We start from the raw sequence: 19,358 nt of genomic DNA on the forward strand, positions 1-19,358 counted from the left end.
GGTAGGTTATATTCTAAAACGTATCTCAAAAAATTGAATTATTTTTATGTCGTCTATTAAAATTGATTATTAAGTATCAATTTTATATCCTTACCAACTGAGACCAAAGACCTCTCAAGAAGTTACTGATCACAAACCATTCACTAAACAATGCAATCCATCATGAATCCTTCATTAGAAACCTAAAATTATTTATTATCCATAAAATTAATAACTATGTAATATAATTGATACTAACAAATAATATAATTTATTGATTAATGTTAATCCACAATAATAATAAAATAGAGAATAATAATTTTATATAATAAAATTATGTAAAATACAACAATCTCCCATTTGGATAACATTAATAAATTAATTAATTATATCAATTACAACATAAGCACAAATACTAATTAAGAAATATAAACCTGAATCATAAAGATACCATACATTTAGATTTCATAAATAATGGATAATTAATAAAATAAAAACAAATATAAAAAATATGTGATCGCAAAATGGTTCATACATTTTTATATGCTAAAAGAGATGAAAACCATAATAATATAAAGATAAAATCTCAGACTCATACTAAACCAGTACATAAAAGACTTTACCACACCCATATGAGTTATATGATTTTGAAAAACTCCAATAGCTAAGTCTTTAGTTAGTGGATCTGGTAACATATTTTTTGTAGCAGTATGTTCAATCCAAGTTTGATAATCCAAAACTTTCTCTCTGACAAACAAAATTTTTACATCAAAATGCTTTTAACGACTAGAACTTTTGTTGTTTTGAGAGGAATGCATAACAACAATATTGTCACAATATTCACAAGTGGCCTAGAAATACTTTCAACAATTTGAAAGTCAGAAATCAAATTTTTTTAAGCCACACAACTTGACAAGTGCTTCAAAACAAGGGCAACATACTACCTTCACGATAGAAATAGCTGTAAGAGTTTGTTTAACCCTCTTCCTAGAAATAGTTTCTCCTGCCATCGTAAAACCAAAGTCGAAAGTATATTTTTGATCGTCAAGGCAACCAATAAAATCAAAATAAGAATAACCAATGACCTAGACTTCTTATAGGTCAACACATGATCATTGGTTCCCTACAAATATCTAGAGACCTTTTTAATGACTTTCCAATGACCCAAACCTATGCCACTCAAGTATTTCCCTAAATCATTAATAGCAAAAGCAATAGTGGGACGAGTACAAACTTGAGCATACATTAAACTACCAATAGCGAAAGCATATGGAACTTTTTCCATTTTAAATCTATCATTATCTATCATTTTGAGGACATTGAGATTTAGAGAGTTTGTCACATCAGGTGTAACACATGAAAAGCAAGAATGCATGTTAAACTGTTTGAGGACTTTATCAATATCTCCTCTATGAGATGATCCAAGAATGACATTGACATATCACGAAAAACTAAATGCCTAGAACAACATTGGCATCATTAAGGTCCATCATATCAAAGTGGCTATTTAACATAAATTTTGTCTCAGTCAAAAGTTTAACATTGCTACTATTAAGAAGAATACCAGGTCAAATTTTAAATACCATTGTCCAGAGGCTTCTCTCAACTCATAAATAGACTTCCTCAACCAGCAAATCAAATATTCTTTGTCTCTTCTCGTAGATCCATCAGGTTGAACCATAATATTTTCCTCATGGTGTATTTCAACCCCCATCCGACACAATTTGTTTAAGTGTTTCCATTTTCTTTCCTGTCCTAAAAAATTTATCTCATAAAAAGTTTTGACCAAAGTCAATTACATAGGCAAATAAGTCAATATCAAAATGATAAAGAAACATCTAATATTCATAATTATTGTGCAATAAAAACTTAATCTTTCTGAATACACAATACAACATTCATGCTTGTAATACTATATTTCTCATCCACTATGATCCCGCCTAAGAGTCCCGAATCATAACAAATAAGAAATATAATTAAGAAATAAAAGACAATTCATAACTATTTCATAAACAAATCTAATACCGACAAGGTACAAGATAAATAATTGACCTAACATAAAATTCAAAGTACATTGTATCAAGAAATAAAATAAAATACATTAATAACAACATACTGATAGGGAATGATTAACATTAAGGTAGCATACAATTAATTAATGAGATATCACACAAAATTTGATACACCTGTCCTCACAATGAGTTCATAATCATATAAAATTATATCACCTATGCTTCACAAAATATAATAAAATTATAATATGCATGAACAACCCTTTAAATAACCACATAAACATTAAAAAAAAGGGTAAAAAATGTAATGGTTCAGACCCAAATGCAAAGAATACAACATATAAAATTACATTATTTCATTCACATAGAATTTCATATAACTATACCCACGATAAGTGAGATCATAATCATATGAAATTATATTACTCATGCTTAACAAAAATATAATAAAATTATATTATGCATGAACAATCAAATTATATTTCTCATGATCCATCTACTCAAAAGATGTTACTTTGACGACTTCTTGATTCAATTTATTCATAAAAAAAATAAATTACCAAAATTTTGATATTATTTATTCCAAAACCAAATCCAAACCAAATCTAAAATCAAAATTATACATATATACCAAATTAAAAATATATATATATATATATATATATAATAAAATAAATTGCTTATGCAAATCACATTCACCGAAAAGAGCAGGTTTTGATTACTCGATTTCAAATTCATGAATTCACTTATTATATTAATATATGATAAAATAAATAAAATAATAAAATAAACTGTAATACCCATAAGATAGGCTAGTAGTGGAACCAAGGGCCAACTGGTAGTCCATGATGAAGAGGGATAGGTAGCACCAAAGTTTGTTAAGCACGGTAAGAGATTCGTGAAGATACTTACACGATTGAAGGAGTGAAGGGGTATTCATATGGGAATGAGGAATTGTATCAGGGTGGTTATTTTTTTCTTCTCTAGGATTGTGGACCTTTACCTTTGTTTGTCCTTTCCTTCTCTTTTTCTTCTCTAATGTTATTTCTTTTTCCGTTTTGGGAAATAATACAAGGAGGAGGTTCTTACAACAAATTATACTTTTCTTGTGGAATTGTTTGTCTGTGTTGATACAGTTGGAGGCAGTCATAACAATTAGTGCTTTCATTGAGCTCCAATGGCGGAGAACACTTGTCTCAAGGACTTGCAAGTAGAGATGTGGAAGGCCTTCAATGCTATTGAAGCGCATAACCAGAGCAATGTTGCCATGGGCTCTCGCTTGACCAAGGTTGAATTCCACTTATTTACCTTGCAACTTTCCTTAGATTCCATGGCTCATTCATTAGAGAAATTAATGTCTAGGCCACCAGTTAGAGCATTGGACTCCATGCTTTCAACATCTACTGTAAGACCCGTGAAATTTAATTAATTAAATAAATAAATAATTAATAAATGTGGTTAGTGGAAGCCTTTATGGTATTTAATGTTAAGGTTTATGATGTGGAAAAGTATTAGCTCAAATGATTGAGAGTACTTAGTGTGTTGAGAGGTTTAATAATATGCTTGATTATAATGAGTGATAATTTAATCCTATATTTATAAGAATTATCATGAAATATGAATTGGTTGAGTGGTTGTGCATTGATGTGACATTGGTATGGTTATGGGTTTGAATCTTGGTAAATCCACATTAAACTTTCTTTTTGCCAAAATTTCTTTTGGATGAACGTGAAAGGGCAAGGAAATCCTAGAAGTCAAGAGGGGCTGGAAAACTCATGAAGTAATGGCTTTTGAAAGGCAATTACACCTCTTAATGATGGAAATTCGTTTTCCAGCATTAACCACCATATGCCATGTTTAAAGAGACCATTAAGGGAAAGTGAGAGAGTTTTCTTGACTAGTTTTTGTGAGGGCTGTGAGGGGTGGATTAATAGAGCATAAATTGTGCTAATTGAGAGAAAGGGAAGGCTGCTACGTGTGGTTGAGTGGAGGCAAGGGAGAAAATCATTGTGGAACCAAGGCAAAACGCGAGTAATCAATTTCAAAGTGAGGAATTCAGGTTAGGGGAGTTGAACTCCGTTATTTTTATTCATTTCGTTAATTGCTTGCGATGTACGATGAATTGGATGCATGTATTCTGCCTATTTCAAGTGATTCTCGAGTTTCTGGAATTTTTCCAGAAACCGCTTGGCGGGTGATGAATCACCGCCAGGCGACACTTCATTTTTGTACTGGTTTTTGGGTTCCTGAAGAGGAACCGCCTGGCGGCACATCCCTGGCCGCCAGGCGACACATGGTTGCAACACAGATTCTGTGTTTTTGGTTGAACTGCCTGGCGATGATGAACACCCGCCAGGCGACGCAAGTCAAATTGATTCAATTTTGATGTGTTTCGTGTTCTGTGATGATTATGAGTGGGGGAAACTAAAGTTCTAATCGTTTGAGAGTGATTAGGCTTCATACCTCGTTGGACTATATGTAATTAGAGGCTAAATTGGATGAGAATTTGTATGAACATCTCTTAGGGTTGAGATCTTTAGAGTTGAAGGTTACGTGATTAATTGGTGTTGAATTGCTTGGGAAAAATTGATAATGGATGCACTGGAGATAAGAATCATTATACTTAGAAGCTGGATTGTGTGAGAATTGATCGAAATCTGCATGCCAGTGGAAACTGGGAAAAAACTGAGGTTCGCAGGCGCAATGGAAGAGCTGCTGGATTCCTAAAACTGTAGGAACCGCCTGGTGGCACCCAGTTGGCCGCCAGGCGCCATACCAATGATGTGTGGTACTCTGATTCACGAAAAATGCTATTTTTCGTATTTTTCGCGGAACAGGAACCGCCCGGCGGTAGTATAGTCCCGCCAGGCACCACCTTCCTGACTTTGGGTGCTAGGCGCCACCATTTTTTTGGTTCGCACAGTTTTCGTAAAACTTCATTTGCCGGTTCGTTAACCGTCTGATTTAGGTGAAATTTTGACAGGTGGTCCATAACATGTTGTTCTTCCCTTTGAACGGTGGAGATTGGATTTGGAGGTCACTAGCTAGAGATATATGTTACTCAATATTGCTAATTTTGGAGTCGTTAAAATTCATGAATAACCTCTTGATAATTCCTTGTAACTTCTAATGAAGCATGATTGGGTTATGTGGTAAGTCTCTATCAATTTGAATGTCCCTTTGGGTTAGTCACATGTGGAGAATTGGTTATTGATGAAGGCAGGTGTGTCAATATTAATTGCATTGGTGCATAGGATCATGTGCTTAAATCGTTAGAGTGATGTTGCTTATACTTGTTTGAGCATGCGTTATTCATAAGTTAGAATTGAATGCTAGCATGGGTTTAAAGGTGGAGAATATATATGAAATGTGAATGGATTGATTTTACTTTGTTTTGGGTGCTTAAAAACTAGTATTACGCAAGTACTGGTATAGCGCTTGGCGGTGGTATTTGACTGCCAAGTGATGGCTACAAAACCAGTAAAGAATTGAAGCGTGTTGCGCCTGGCGATAAGGGTTGTCCCGCCAGGCGATGCTTGTGGAAATAGTAGCATCAGAGGCACTTGGCGCCTGACAGCACGTGTCCCCCGCCAGGCGGTCTGGAAGCCTTTTGCGTCTGGCAACTCGTGTGGAGAGCCAGACGATTTTTGATGAAGCAAACATCGTGTTTTGCTTGCTTTGGATGTGCGTGGTCTACTAGGCTTTGGATGATATCTCAAGGGTCAAATGCTAGAGTATTCTTGGAGTTGTGGCTTAGGATGGAGGGTAATACGAGCATTCTTTGAGTTATGGCTCGGAATAGCGAGTGTTCCCGCATGTGTTCTATGAGTGGTGGCTTGTAGGTTGGCAGCAACGATATCTTGAGACTATCACTCAAAGATGTAAAACATGGATTACATGTTGGCGTCCATGTGAGATGAGACCAAAGGATGGAGTTCCTTGGATTGTGTGTGTTTTGTTATATAAATTGATGCATATGTTTTATTCTGTTAGCTCACCCTATTTGCTTGTGTTTGGCGATGATCGTGTACACGGTACACGGGAGCAGTCGATGTTGCAGGTGAATCTGGTGAGGCATAGAGCCGGAGCGGGGCTAGTTGGGAGAGGACTTTCTCAGAGTTTTATATTTTATGAGTTTTTAAAGAATTTGTAATATTTCATATTACTACCCATAAACATTATAATTGAGTTTTAAATTTTATGAATTTGAGTTAACTTCGAATGTAATAAAAGATTTATATTTTCCATGTTTTGGAAAATGGAGCTTAATAAATGAGCATTTAATATTATTATCTTATTTTATTAAGTAAATTCGTAATATCCGGACGGGATGTTACATCTACAATGTGCTAATTAACGTTATTCCATGCTTTCAACATCTACAACGCGCTATTCAACTTCCTTCTTGGTTTGCTTTAGTCACTGCGATTGAATTACAATTTGGACCATCACCTTTTGATAGCCCTCGTGCACGACTATTTAAGTTGTCATAGACATCTTCTATTGTGGAATATTACAATGAGTTCCTGCTCTTAGCTAATCGTAGTCAGGGTTTAACGGAGCCTGCATTGTTAGATTGTTTTATTAGTGGGCTCTAGGATCCTATTTGCCGAGATGTTCTGGCCCAATCTCCATGTACTATGTTGAAGGCAGTATCATTGGCACAATTATTTGATGAAAAGGTGACTTTGGGCCCCTTGGTTCCACACAATCGGCCCAATTCTTATTCCACTTTCAAGGCAAACCCTACTTCTGGCACCACTACTTCTCAAAAAAGCAATTCTTTCATGTCCAATGCTTTACCACCACTTCTTCCCATGCCGTTGACTAAAGCATTGCCCCCCGTTCGTCACATTTCTCTCGTTGAGCAACAATTGCGGCATGAGAAGGGTCTTTGCATTACATATGATGCAAAATATACTTGGAATCATAAATGCCCAAACAAACAGTTGATGGTATTTGAATTGGAAGAAGATCCATCTCTACCGCCCTTAGTAGAATCACCCCTTGCGGAGGTTCCCGTTCAGGATGACCCCTCTCAATTGGAACTCCCTCATCTATCCTTCCATGCTTTTCGTGGGTCCTCCAATTGTGCTACTATCTATTTTCATGGGTTTATTGAAGGAAAACCGGTTCGCGTTCTCTTGGATGGGGGAAGTTCAAACAACTTCATCCAACCTCGGCTCGCTCACTTTCTTCATCTTCCCGTTCAACTTTCCGCTCGTCTCAGGGTAATGCTAGGAGATGGGTACTATCTACAAACCGAAGGCTACATCCCTCGTCTCTCTGTTTCTATTAATGGTAATGTTATTACGTTTCCGGCTTATGTTTTAGAGGTGAGTGGCTTTGAGGTCGTGTTGGGTGCATCGTGGTTGGCGACGTTGTGTCTGCATATTGTCAATTATAACGTGACACAAATTGAATTTACCATGGGTTCTGATTTTGTTACCTTACAAGGGGAAAATTCATATGTCCCTAAAGTCGCTCAATACAATCACATCTGGTGGCTTTGCTCAATTGATCAGATATTTGAAGCCTACATGCTCTCATGTTCTTCCCTTGAGCTGGAAAATAATATAATGCCCTATTTTCCTTCTAACATTCGCTCGGATCTGGTAGAAGTCTTTTATCAGTACATCTTAGTATTTCAGGTTGGCATAGGTCTTTCGTCATCTCGACGCCACGATCATGCTATTCCGCTACGCGAGGGTGTTTCAACAGTTTCAGTTAAACCCTATCGCTATTCGTTTGTTCAGAAATATGAAATTGAACGTATGGTTGTCGAAATGTTACAACAGGGCCTTATTCAGCCCAACAACTCTCGTTTCTCGGCTCTAGTCCTATTGGTCAAAAAGCATGATGGATCTTAGCGGTTCTGTACTAATTATCGTGCCTTGTGTAAGACCCAGGAAAATTAATTAATTAAATAATTAATTAATTAATAAATGCGGGTAGAAGACGCCTTTATGGCATTAATTGTTGTTTAATGTGACGTGGAAAAGTACTAGCTCAAATGGTTGAGAGTACTTGGTTTGTGTGAGAGAACTTGGGTTTGAGTCCTATGTATGTCAATTATGTGTTGTTGTTTTATGATTTATTTTTAATAATATGTAGGAGTATGGAATTTGTAATGTAAACTTATGTTGATTTGTGTATATCACCAAATGTGAGTTGGCATAGTGGTTGTGTTGGACATTATGAGTGGAGGGTCACGAGTTCAAACCTTGGTAAAGGTAGACAGACCTTAACCTTTATTCTTACTAAATTTGGTTTGGAGTGAATGTGGAAAGGTAGAGAACCTAGCAGAATGGGGCAACCAAGAGGGTTGGAAAACTACCAAATAATTAACATTGAAGAGGAATTAAAACACACAAAGTCCAAATTCGTTTTATTTTTAAAAACCATCTTAAAGGCACCTATAAAAGCCAAAATTTAGGTAAAGGGAAGGGTTTTGGCATTGTGGTGAATTGCTATAGAGAGAAGCACGAATTTGAGAGTGTGAGTGCAATTTTGAGTGTGCAAGGGCTGAAGCAAGAGGGAGATTCAGGTTAGTATGGTCATGTGGAACTGTTATCCTCAATTGAGTCTGTATGCTTTTGGAAATTCATGATAAGCCTGATGTGAGTGGGAATTTGGGGTAAATTGATGTAGCTGTAGAGTCTTGCATGTTTCGGGTGTCAAATATGAGGGTTTTGGGTAATGTAAGTATGAATTGTGCTTTAAACTAGGATTATTGGGATTATTTCGGGTCTATATTATGTGTACATATTTGGTGTATGATTCTCCATTGTTTGGCATGAGTTGGAATGTGGTTTGGGTATAGTTTCAGATGGTTTGTGTGCGTAAACAGAGGGAAACTCTACAAGTCTCGCCCAAGCGAAGTTATCTCGTCTAAGCGAGAGTTGCAGAACCTCGTTTTTGGCTCTGTATTGCGCTTCTCGCCTAGGTGAATGGTTCCTGGTTTGAGCGATGGATACTTTCGCTTAGGCGAGAGTGGCTCGCCTAAGCGAGGTCGCAAGGAAGTGTGCGCGTGTTGAGCGCGACTTCTCGTTCAGGCGAGGAGTTTAGCGTGTTGAGCGAGCCTGGTCTCGCTCAGGCGAGACAACTTCGCCTAAGCGAGATATCATGGTCATGTGTGATGTTTTTGCGTGATTTGTAGCTTAGGCGAGATTGATTTGAGTGTTTGGGCGAGAGATGGTCTCGCCTAAGCGAGATAACATACTGTGGTCACTATTTTAAGCTCGTTCATGCGAGGTGAGCTAGCCTAAGCGAGGCTGATGGCTTAGCTTGGGCGAATGTCCCTGGCTTAAGCGAGTTTATGCGAGTTACTATGTTTTTATGTGCTTGTGAGTGTGTTTTGGCTGTGTTAACCTAAGGATAGGATGTATATGCAAGTGGTGTGGTGTTTGGGCTTGAAGGACTAAGTCCAATAGGGGTCTGGGATGTGCTCGGTGGTTGGACACATGATGGGCATGGAACCGGTTGAGTTCCCGTCGGCTACTAATGGGCGAGGAGTCCTTAGTATGGTGATTGCATGTGTCGGGCGCACGATGGGCAAGGAACTGTGATGTTCCCGTCGGCTACTATTGGGCGAGGAGTCCATAGTATGGTGATTGCGTGCGTGCCAAGGTCCAAGTTATGAGGCTTGGATGTTTTTACCATAGGCGAGGAGTCTGTAGGGCAGGACTATAAGCGAGATAGGCTCATGGGGTTGGACCACAAATGAGTTAGTTTCGTGGGAGCACAAGGAAGTCCCAAGACCTAGTTCATGCATATGACTCATGAAGGACTACGAGGTCATGGTTGGGTGATTTGGAAAGTATGAGAATTTTAATTATGTTATTTTGGGTTGGGGAACATATTTATTTCATATATCTGTTTATATTTTTATTGTGCATAGCTCACCCTATCTGTGTGTGTATGGTAATGATCAGATAATTTGTTATCCGGGAGCAGATGATGTGACAGGTGAGCCAGGAGATGCATAGAGACGGAGAGCATGGGCTACTTGGGTTTTTGAAGCATTTTTATTTTTGGTTTTTGATGTAACTTTAATATTGCTGGACTATATTAATTTTTGTACAGAACGATAGTGAACTTGTGAATTATGTTACAGTTACTATCTTTGTTTTAAATTTCCCGCGCTTTTGGGAAATAATTTATATTCAATGCGGTATTTATTTTAATTGGAATTTTATTTATTAAATATTAGTAATATTCCTTAGGGATGTTAAACTTTGAATGTCGTTAATATCAAAGATTCATTCTTGATACCCACTGTGGATGAGCTATTAGATGAGTTGCGAGGTTCTCTTTACTTCTCCAAATTTGATCTTCGAGCGGGCTATCATCAGATCCTTGTTTGTCTAAAAGATCGCATTAAAACTGCCTTTCGTACTCATAATGGCCATTATGAGTAGGTCGTTATGCCATTTGGTCTCTCGAATGCTCCAGCTACTTTCCAAGCAGTCATGAATGATATATTTCGGCCTTTTCTTCGCAAGTTTGTCTTGGTATTTTTTGACGATATTCTGGTGTATAGCCCAGATTGGATCCGACACTTGGAGCATTTATCCTTGGTCCGTCAGGTCTTACACAATGATAAGTTTTATGTGAATTTATCAAAATGCTCTTTTGCTCAATTGCAAGTGGATTATTTAGGACATGTTCTTTTTGGGCGAGGAGTAGAAATGGAACCCACAAAGCTTCAAGCGGTGTGTGACTGGCCCATTCCCTCTTCAGTTACGCAACTACGTGCTTTCCTGAAACTCATTGGATACTACCGTCTTTTTATTAGACACTATGCTGCGATTGTTGGGCCGTTGGTTGATCTTCTTCAGAAGAATGGGTTCCAATTGTCCCCCACCGCACAAGCTGCTTTTGAGCATCTAAAAACAGTCTTAGTGCTAGTGCCGATGTTAGCTTTGCCATATTTTTCTACACCTTTTATTCTGGAAACAGATGCCTCTACCAGTGGGATTGGTGTTGTTTTAGCTCAAGATGGTCATCCCATTGCATATTTCTCCAAGAAATTATCAAGTCGTCTCCAACAACAATCTACTTATGTTCAAGAGCTTTATGACATCACTAAGGCGGTGGCAAAATTCCGCCATTATTTAATTGGCCACCACTTTGTGATTCATATAGATCAATGTAGCTTGAAGCATTTACAAGATCAAACTATTCAAACTCCAGAACAAGAAGCTTGGCTTCCAAAACTCTTAGTTTTTCTTATGCCATTGAGTACAAACCAAGCCCAACAAATGCAGTAGCTGACGCCTTATCTCGTTCTTTTCACATGGTTATCTCTACTGCCTAGTCTCTTTAATGGATGATATTTGTGCGGCTTTATTGACCTCCCCGACATTCCAACAACGAGTCGCTATGTTCAAGGCAGATCCACAAGATTAGCCTCATCATTCTTTTCGTGATGGCTTATTATTTATACATCATAGGGTGTGGATACCCAATGATACCCCCATGTTATTTCATTGATCCTCCAAGAGTTTCACTCCTCTAGAATTGGGGGTCGTGCGGGGTTTCTGTGGACATATACTCGCATTGCATCTTCTTTTGCTTGGCAAGGAATGCACTATGATGTTCGAGCATGGGTTCATGCTTGTCAGGTGTGTCAACATGCCAAACATGTCCAAACTTCGCCAGCTAGGTTGTTAAGTCCTTTGCCAGTTCCAAACAAGGTGTGGGAAGACATTGCTATGGATTTTATAACTGGTTACCCATCTCACGGATATTCTATGATCTTTGTGGTTGTTGACTATATGTCTAAGTATGCTCATTTTGCTCCTTTGCAAGCTTATTTTACTGTTATAAAAGTTGTTGAAGTATTTGTAGCTAATGTGGTTAAGTTGCATGAATTTCCTTGTTCCATCGTTTCTGATCGGGACAAGGTTTTCATTAGTTCCTTTTGGCAGCATCTCTTTAAGCTTCATGGAACTTCATTGAAAATGAGTTTGGCATACCATCTTCAAACGGATGGCCAATCGAAGGCAGTTAACAAATGCGTTGAGATGTATCTGCGTTGTTTCAGCTCTGATCAACCTCATTAATGGGTTCAATTTTTGCCTTGGGCAAAATTTTGGTATAATTCTTCTTTTCACACTTCCATGGGCATGACCCCTTTTAAGGTGTTGTATGGTAGGGATCCTCCTTCCATTATCCCAACATTTATCAATGACGACACATCTTGGGACCTTCAACAACAATTGCAACAACGTGATCAACTTCTCACCACTCTCAAAGCAAACCTCCACAAGGCACAAACTCGCATGAAACTATATGCCGATAAACATCGTACTGATTTACAATTTTCCGTGGGTGATTATGCCTTTGTGAAACTTCAACCTTATTGCAAACATTCAATTCGTTTACAGCGCAATCATAAGTTGGGCATGCGTTATTTTAGGACTTTCAAGGTTCTATCCAAGATCGGTTATGTGGCTTATATGTTAGAACTACCACCCGAGGCCAAAATTCATCTGGTCTTTCATGTTTCAGTTCTAAAACCATGTCATGGTGACCCGTCAGATCCAATCATTCCTTTATCCTTGTAGCACTTTGATGACCTTGCGGACAAGGTCTCTCTTGATGGGGAAGGTAATGTAATACCTATAAGAGAGGCTAGTAGTGGAACCAAGGGACAACTGGCAGTCCATGATGAAGAGGGACAGGTGGCATCAAAGTTTGTTAGGCGCAGTAAGTGATTCGTGAAGATACCTACACGATTGAGGAAGTGAAGGGGTATTTATGTGGGAATGAGGAATTGTATCAGGGTGGTTATTTTTTCTTCTCTGGGGTCGTGAACCTTTACCTCTCCTTTACCTATGTTTGTCTTTTCATTCTCGTTTTTTTTGTATAATTACTAGTATAGTACCCAGTTTGGGACTAGTGTGTCAAATAGGTACCCGATTTTAAAAAAATGTCAATTGCATCCCAATTTTTGAAAAAGTGCTTTAATTAGGTCCCTTTCAAACGGAGTTGACTAACGTTGTTAGTCAACATGCCACGTGTCAGTCTGTGGTTGTTTTTTGTTTTTTTTTAATTTTTAATTTTTTTTAATTTTTTTAATTTTTTTAATTTTTTTTTAATTTTTTGAAAAAAAAAATTCCACGTGTCAAGTCCCTGTGTGTGACACGTGGCATTGTTAGTGCTACGTGGCATTGCAATGCCACATGTCAGTCTCACTATCAGATGTCATTGTGTTAATTTCGATTTAATCCTTGTATATGTCTTTTTGTTTCAATTTAGTACCTAAGTATGTCTATCTAATTCAATTTTGTCCCAATTTTTTTAATAATTAAAATCTTTTTGTAATCTATTTTTTATAAGATTAAAAATAATTAAGTATAAATATTATTACAAAATTAAGTACTAATATTTGTACTATCACCAGTGCAGAAAGGGCTTTCTGCCCCGGTTATTTTCGACATTTTGCCTCGGGTCTGGAACCGAGGCATATTGGGGCAAGGCCAAAAGGTATATCTTTTGGCCTCGGTTATCACCCGAGGCCATAGACCCAGTTTTTTGCCTCGGTCTTGATAAGAACCGAGGCATATTCCTTTACTCGTCAGTTCCACAAGCTGGTCCATAATCAAATCTGATTCTCTGCAAATTGGAAGTTCTGAAGGAGTTCGTTCTGAAGGAGTTCGTCTCCCATCTCGTTATTCAAAAAAATGCAGATGAACCTGTCCAAACAATACCAACAGTACCTATCAGAAGCTAGGGTTCAGGAGGAGGTTCACCAAAAATGGCAGAGGCGGGATGTCCAACGCTCACGCTGCCGAACCAGTTCGGTGAGGAGTGGTGGTGGATGCCAGAGGCTGTGAATGGCAACGAGCGCAGCTTGCCGGTGATAGAAAAGTGCGGCGGCTCAGGGGCAAATCAAAACCCCTATTCGACGAGGTTTGGCGCGGACGCTGGAGCGCATAGTGGTGGCCGCGGCGGTGGGAGGTAACCTAGACTAACGAGGGTTTGGCGCGGACGCTGTGGGTTGCGCAAGGCACCAGGTGGAGGAGCTGTGTCGTCGTCGACCCCGTGTCCGCAACATCGCTCGCGCAAGGCACCAGGTGGAGGAGCTCCTCGGTGGCGCCTGACTTGCTGAGGAGGACGAAGGGGCGGAATTTCGAACAGAGGCGCTGCTGGCGCGGGGACTTGAACAGAGGCTGTGACGCGGGGAGGAAGAAGGGTTCGCGAATTTTGAACCCTAAATAAACCCTATGGCTTCGGTTGTTAGAGGAACCGAAGCCATTGACCCCCTTTTGGCATCGGGTCTTCTTGGACCGAGGCCTATACCCTGACTTCCAGCCACTTTTTGGCTTCGGGTCCTACTGGACCGAGGCCTATACCCCTCTTTGGCACCGGTTTTGAGCGAACCGGGGCCTATACCCTCTTTGGCTTCGGGTATTTGGAGAACCGAGGCCTAAAACTTGACTCTAATTGCAAAAATGCCACCGCGCCATTATATGCTTCGGTTCCTGGCCAACCGAAGCATATAAGGCGAGGTAAAATGGACATTTTGCACTAGTGTATTCCTCTCAATTTCAAACCAAATTTATTATTTGTATAAATGTTATTCTAATATTTTTTTATTAAAAACGACTTTTTAACATATTACTTTATTAATTACTTTTTTATTAAGTACTCATGTTTTGTTAATTTTTATTTTTTTTCCAAAATAGAACAATATTGTCTCTTATTAATTTTAAACCAAAATTTCTATTGGTATGAATGTTATACTAATTTTTTTTTATTAAAAATGACTTAATAAAATGACTTTTACCATTAAATTTTAATATAAATATCAAATACTTAATTTTTGTAAAACTTTTATACTTAATTACTTTTAATTTTATAAAAAATAGATTTTAATTATTAAAAAATATTAGGTCAAAATTGAATCAAATACACGTAAGTAGGTATTAAATTGAAACAAAAAATATATATATGGGAACTAAATCGAAATCAACACAATGACATCTGATAGTGAGATTGACACGTGGCATTGCAATGTCTCGTGGCACTGACAATGTCATGTGTCACACACAGGGACTTGACACGTGGCATTTTTATTTTATTTTCAAAAAATTAAAAAAAATAAAAAAAATTTTAACAAAAAAATTAAAAAAAAAAATAAAAAAAACCACACTGACACGTGACACGTTGACTAGTCAATTCTGGAAGGGACCTAATTGAAGTATTTTTTTAAAAATTAGGATATAATTGACATTTTTTTAAAATCGGGTACCTATTTGATAAACTAGCTTTAAACTGGGTACTATACGAATAATTATATATTTTTTTTCTCTACTATTATTTCCTTTTACCTATTTGATACACTAGCTCTAAACTGGGTACTATATGAGTAATTATATTTTTTTTTCTCTACTATTATTTCCTTTTACGTTTTGGGGAAGAATATAAGGAGAGATTCTTACATCAGATTCTAGTTCTAGTTTCTTTATGGAATTGTTTGTCTGTGTTGATACAGATGGAGGCAGTCGGAACATAAACATGATTCATCACACTAATTTACTGTAATACTGTTACACGCATAATATCAAATCATGAAAAAAAATGGAATTGTTTTTCCAATGGCATTTAATCCAAATGGCTTGTATTTTCAGCATTTATACACGTAAAATGAAAATTTCAATTAAATTTGAGTGACACGTCATTCAAGATACACTAGGAAATAAAATCCAGAATCCAATTCAATTAATACAAAACTAGGGCATCAAGTTTTCTCAAACTGAAATAGTATCATTCTTACTTTTCAGGATGACATCCTGAAAGAACCCATAGGAAACAAAAATCAACATCCAGAGATTTCTAAAAGAAGAAACGTTGTTGCTTACAAACAAACAACCCCCAACAATCCCTTTCCTCTCTCACAAACAACTCTATACGCGACTAGACAGATATCGCTCATCGCAGCTACGACCCACCGTGGCGGCCCCTGTCCAAACTTGCGAAGTGCCACCATTGGCGGCAACAACCATCGCCAACCACCGCCACGAACCAGTTAATATTAACGTTAACTATTGGATATTATCCCGTTTTTTAAAATTAGGTGTACATTATAGTTGAATCAATCACTAGTGCAGAATTGGATTTTTACCTCGCCTTATAGGCCTCGGTTGGCCAGGAACCGAAGCCTATAATGACGCGGTGGCAATTTTGCAATTATTGGCAACTTTTATGCCTCGGTTCCCCAACAACCCGAAGCCAAAACCAGTGATAGGCCTCGGTTGTAAAAAACCCGAAGCCAAAAGCCCTGTTAGGCCTCGGTTAAGAAGGCCCGAAGCCAAAAAGGATGCCCAAAATTTCAAAAATGTCATTCTCATTTTGACTTATAGGCCTCGGTTGTAAAAAACCCGAAGCCAAAAGCCCTATTAGGCCTCGGGTGGTGGGGACCCGAGGCAAAAGGGGGTATATGCCTCGGTTCTAAATTGAACCGAGGCCATAGTGTTTAATTAGGACTCAAAACTGCAGCCCCTTTCTTTCTCGCGCGCGCAGCTCCTCCATTTCTCTCCTCCATTTCTCTCTGCAGGAGCAAAACCAGCGGCACCAACAACCAGTAGGGGTCACGGCTCTGGTCCCAGTCGAGTTGGATTCCGTTCTTGAGGAACTGTTGGAGGAAGCCGAGGATGTCGGTGAGGCAGGGGGAGTCTGAGTACTGAGGGGAGTGGTGGGTGGATCTGCAGTCAGGGAGAAGGTGGGAGGGAGATTTGATGAGGTGGCACTGGGAGGGGCAGTGGGAGCAGTTGGGGAGGGAAGGCGGCGAGCAGGGGCGGAGGACGGAGAGGCGGGAGCACGTGGCGGCTGAGACACGAAAGGGGGTGGTGGAGAGGTTGATGGGGCGGGTAGGAATGAAGGAGAAGGAGGGACAGTTGGGGTGGGGCGTTGGGTTAGGGCGAGGGGAGAGGGTTATGGAGGAGGTGTTGGAGTTGTAGGAGAGTATGGAGAAGGAGAGGTTGTTGATGGAGATGAAAGAATGGGGGCTGGAACAGTGTTGCAGGGTCTGAAGAGGGAGAGGAAGAGGAAAATGATGACGATGGAGGAAGACATGGACGAGAGAGAGGGTTTTGAATTTAAAAAAAAAATAAAAAGCAGCTCATATGGCCTCGGGTGGCATAGAAAACCGAGGCCAAAAGGTGGGCTCTATGGCCTCGGGTTCGTCTGAACCGAGGCAGAAGGGCACTCTATGGCTTCGGGCCTTAACCGAGGCCAAAAGCTGTGCTCTTTTGGCCTCGCCCCAATATGCTTCGGTTCGCGAACCGGTGCAAAATATGATAAACAACCGCTGCCAAAGGCCCTTCCTGCACTGGTGAATATTAGCTTAATTTCTTATTTGTATAAACTTTATCATCTAATTATGCTTTTATATATGAAATATTTTATTAACTATTTTTTAATCTGATTTAAGTCAAAACATTGTTTAATTGTTTATATAATTGATGTATTTATATTGATTTTTTTAAAGTTAGATTTAAGTTAATTAAAGTTATAATCACGTTAAAAAAATTGTATGAATATAGGTGTCATGAATCATACAGGACAATAACGATAAAAGCACTTAAATTTAAGCAAATTGGAGACTGTTATCACAAATGATAAAAATGTTAGAAGATATTTATATATATATATATATATATATATATATATATATATATATATATATATATATATATAATACAGTATACAATTTTACATTAAAATGGAATTAGTTATTATTATAGTTTATTGTTTAAATGAATTAAAATTATATATTTTTTGACATTGTTACTATTTATTGGGTTTTAATTATATTTTTAATTGATTTATTATAAGAATTACAATTTGAGAGTAATTTTTTTCTTTCAAAAATAAATCAATATGTATTTATTTTAAATAAAAATTATTTACTATTTTTTATTGATGAGTGCACGATTAAGGACAAAGCATTATAAATAATTTCAAGATTCATGGGAAAATTAAAGAAATCCTCCATCAAAAGCTAACAATCTTATTTGAAAAGAAATGCTTATGACTTGAAGGTCTTCGAATAAACATTAAGAAATTGTCTCCAAACAGGAGAAACATCAACACTAAATTGAGAAAGAAATCACTACAAGAAAATGCTTCATTAGTATCCAATTTTATTGACAAAAAATTGTTAGTTACTATAATGACTAATTAGATACAAGTTTACAAAGTAAAAAAAATTATTGGTTACTAAAATAGTTACTATTATGAATAAAAAATTATAATTTGTCACTAAATTGGTTTCTAAAATTAGCTACCATAGTTTTGGTTACCAAAGGAAACTAGTCATTAAAAATTAGCTACCTAAGTTTTGACTACCAAAATAACTTAGTTACTAAATTGGTCTCTAATTAATTAGTGACAAATTTAGTGACCAATTATAATTTTTTATTTATATTAGTGACTATTCTAATAACCAATAAATTTTAATTTTGTAAATTGGTATCTAAATTGGTCACTATAGTGACTAATAACTTTTAGTCACTAAAATTTGTTACTAATGAGAAATTTTCTTGTAGTGAATCTCTAGTAAGTTTATACTTTATTTTAATTTAAAAATTTATGATAAGTCACAAAGTTGTCATTTTTTCCTTGGGACTTCTTGAGCTTTTTTTTTTAAAGAAAAGTGAATTGCATATGATGTATAAGTTGTTAACAATTTTTTTTATACCACTATTATTTCTTATTTGATATTAGTTAGAATTTTATTGATTAATGTTGAGGAGACTATCTCTTTTGAGATGTGAATTATTATTTTTTAATAAACATCTATGATGCACTGATACTTCAATTTGGGTCACGTATCCGTGTCCGACACATATCGTGTCCGATACTTTAAGATACTTTAACAATACTTATCAATGAAGTATCTACTTTATAAAATCGTACTACATTACAATAAAATCTTTGAATAGTGAACAATTTTAGTGACAAAAAATAATTAGTCACTATATATTAACCAAATTGATAACTAAAATAGTTCCAAAAAATTATAATTAGTTTCTAAATTGATAATTAAAATAATTTCAATTATGAATTGGTTTTTAAATTGGTCAGTAACAATGACTACCAGGTTTTGGCTACCAAAATAATTGGTCTCTAATTAGGAATTTTGGACTCACACATGAACAATCATATATTTATTATATTTTTAAGAATTGTTATACATTTTTCAATATTCCTATATCTCGTATCTATCACGTATCGTATCCTATTATTTTGAAAATAAACATATCGACGTATCAGATACATATCGTATCCGATACACGTATCGTACATGTGCATCATATCGTGATTATTTATTTGTCGATATGTAAAGTGATTTCA

The 19,358-nt window shown here is 37.2% G+C and overlaps 1 protein-coding gene across 1 annotated transcript; it reads left to right on the forward strand.

Annotated features, from left to right (window-relative positions):
- Nucleotides 1-12,115: 12,115 nt before the first annotated feature.
- On the forward strand, nucleotides 12,116-12,712 carry LOC146883852 (uncharacterized). The gene is made up of 2 exons (XM_085666740.1): nucleotides 12,116-12,490; nucleotides 12,563-12,712. The coding sequence occupies exons 1-2, from the start codon at nucleotides 12,116-12,118 to the stop codon at nucleotides 12,710-12,712; spliced, it is 525 nt and encodes a 174-aa protein (XP_085522866.1).
- The last annotated feature ends 6,646 nt before the right edge of the window (nucleotides 12,713-19,358 follow it).

This window comes from Vigna unguiculata, chromosome 9 (genome assembly GCF_037176805.1).
Source record: "Vigna unguiculata cultivar grain cowpea cultivar isolate G323 ecotype 2 chromosome 9, ASM3717680v1, whole genome shotgun sequence".
NCBI classification, from domain to species: Eukaryota; Viridiplantae; Streptophyta; class Magnoliopsida; order Fabales; family Fabaceae; genus Vigna; species Vigna unguiculata.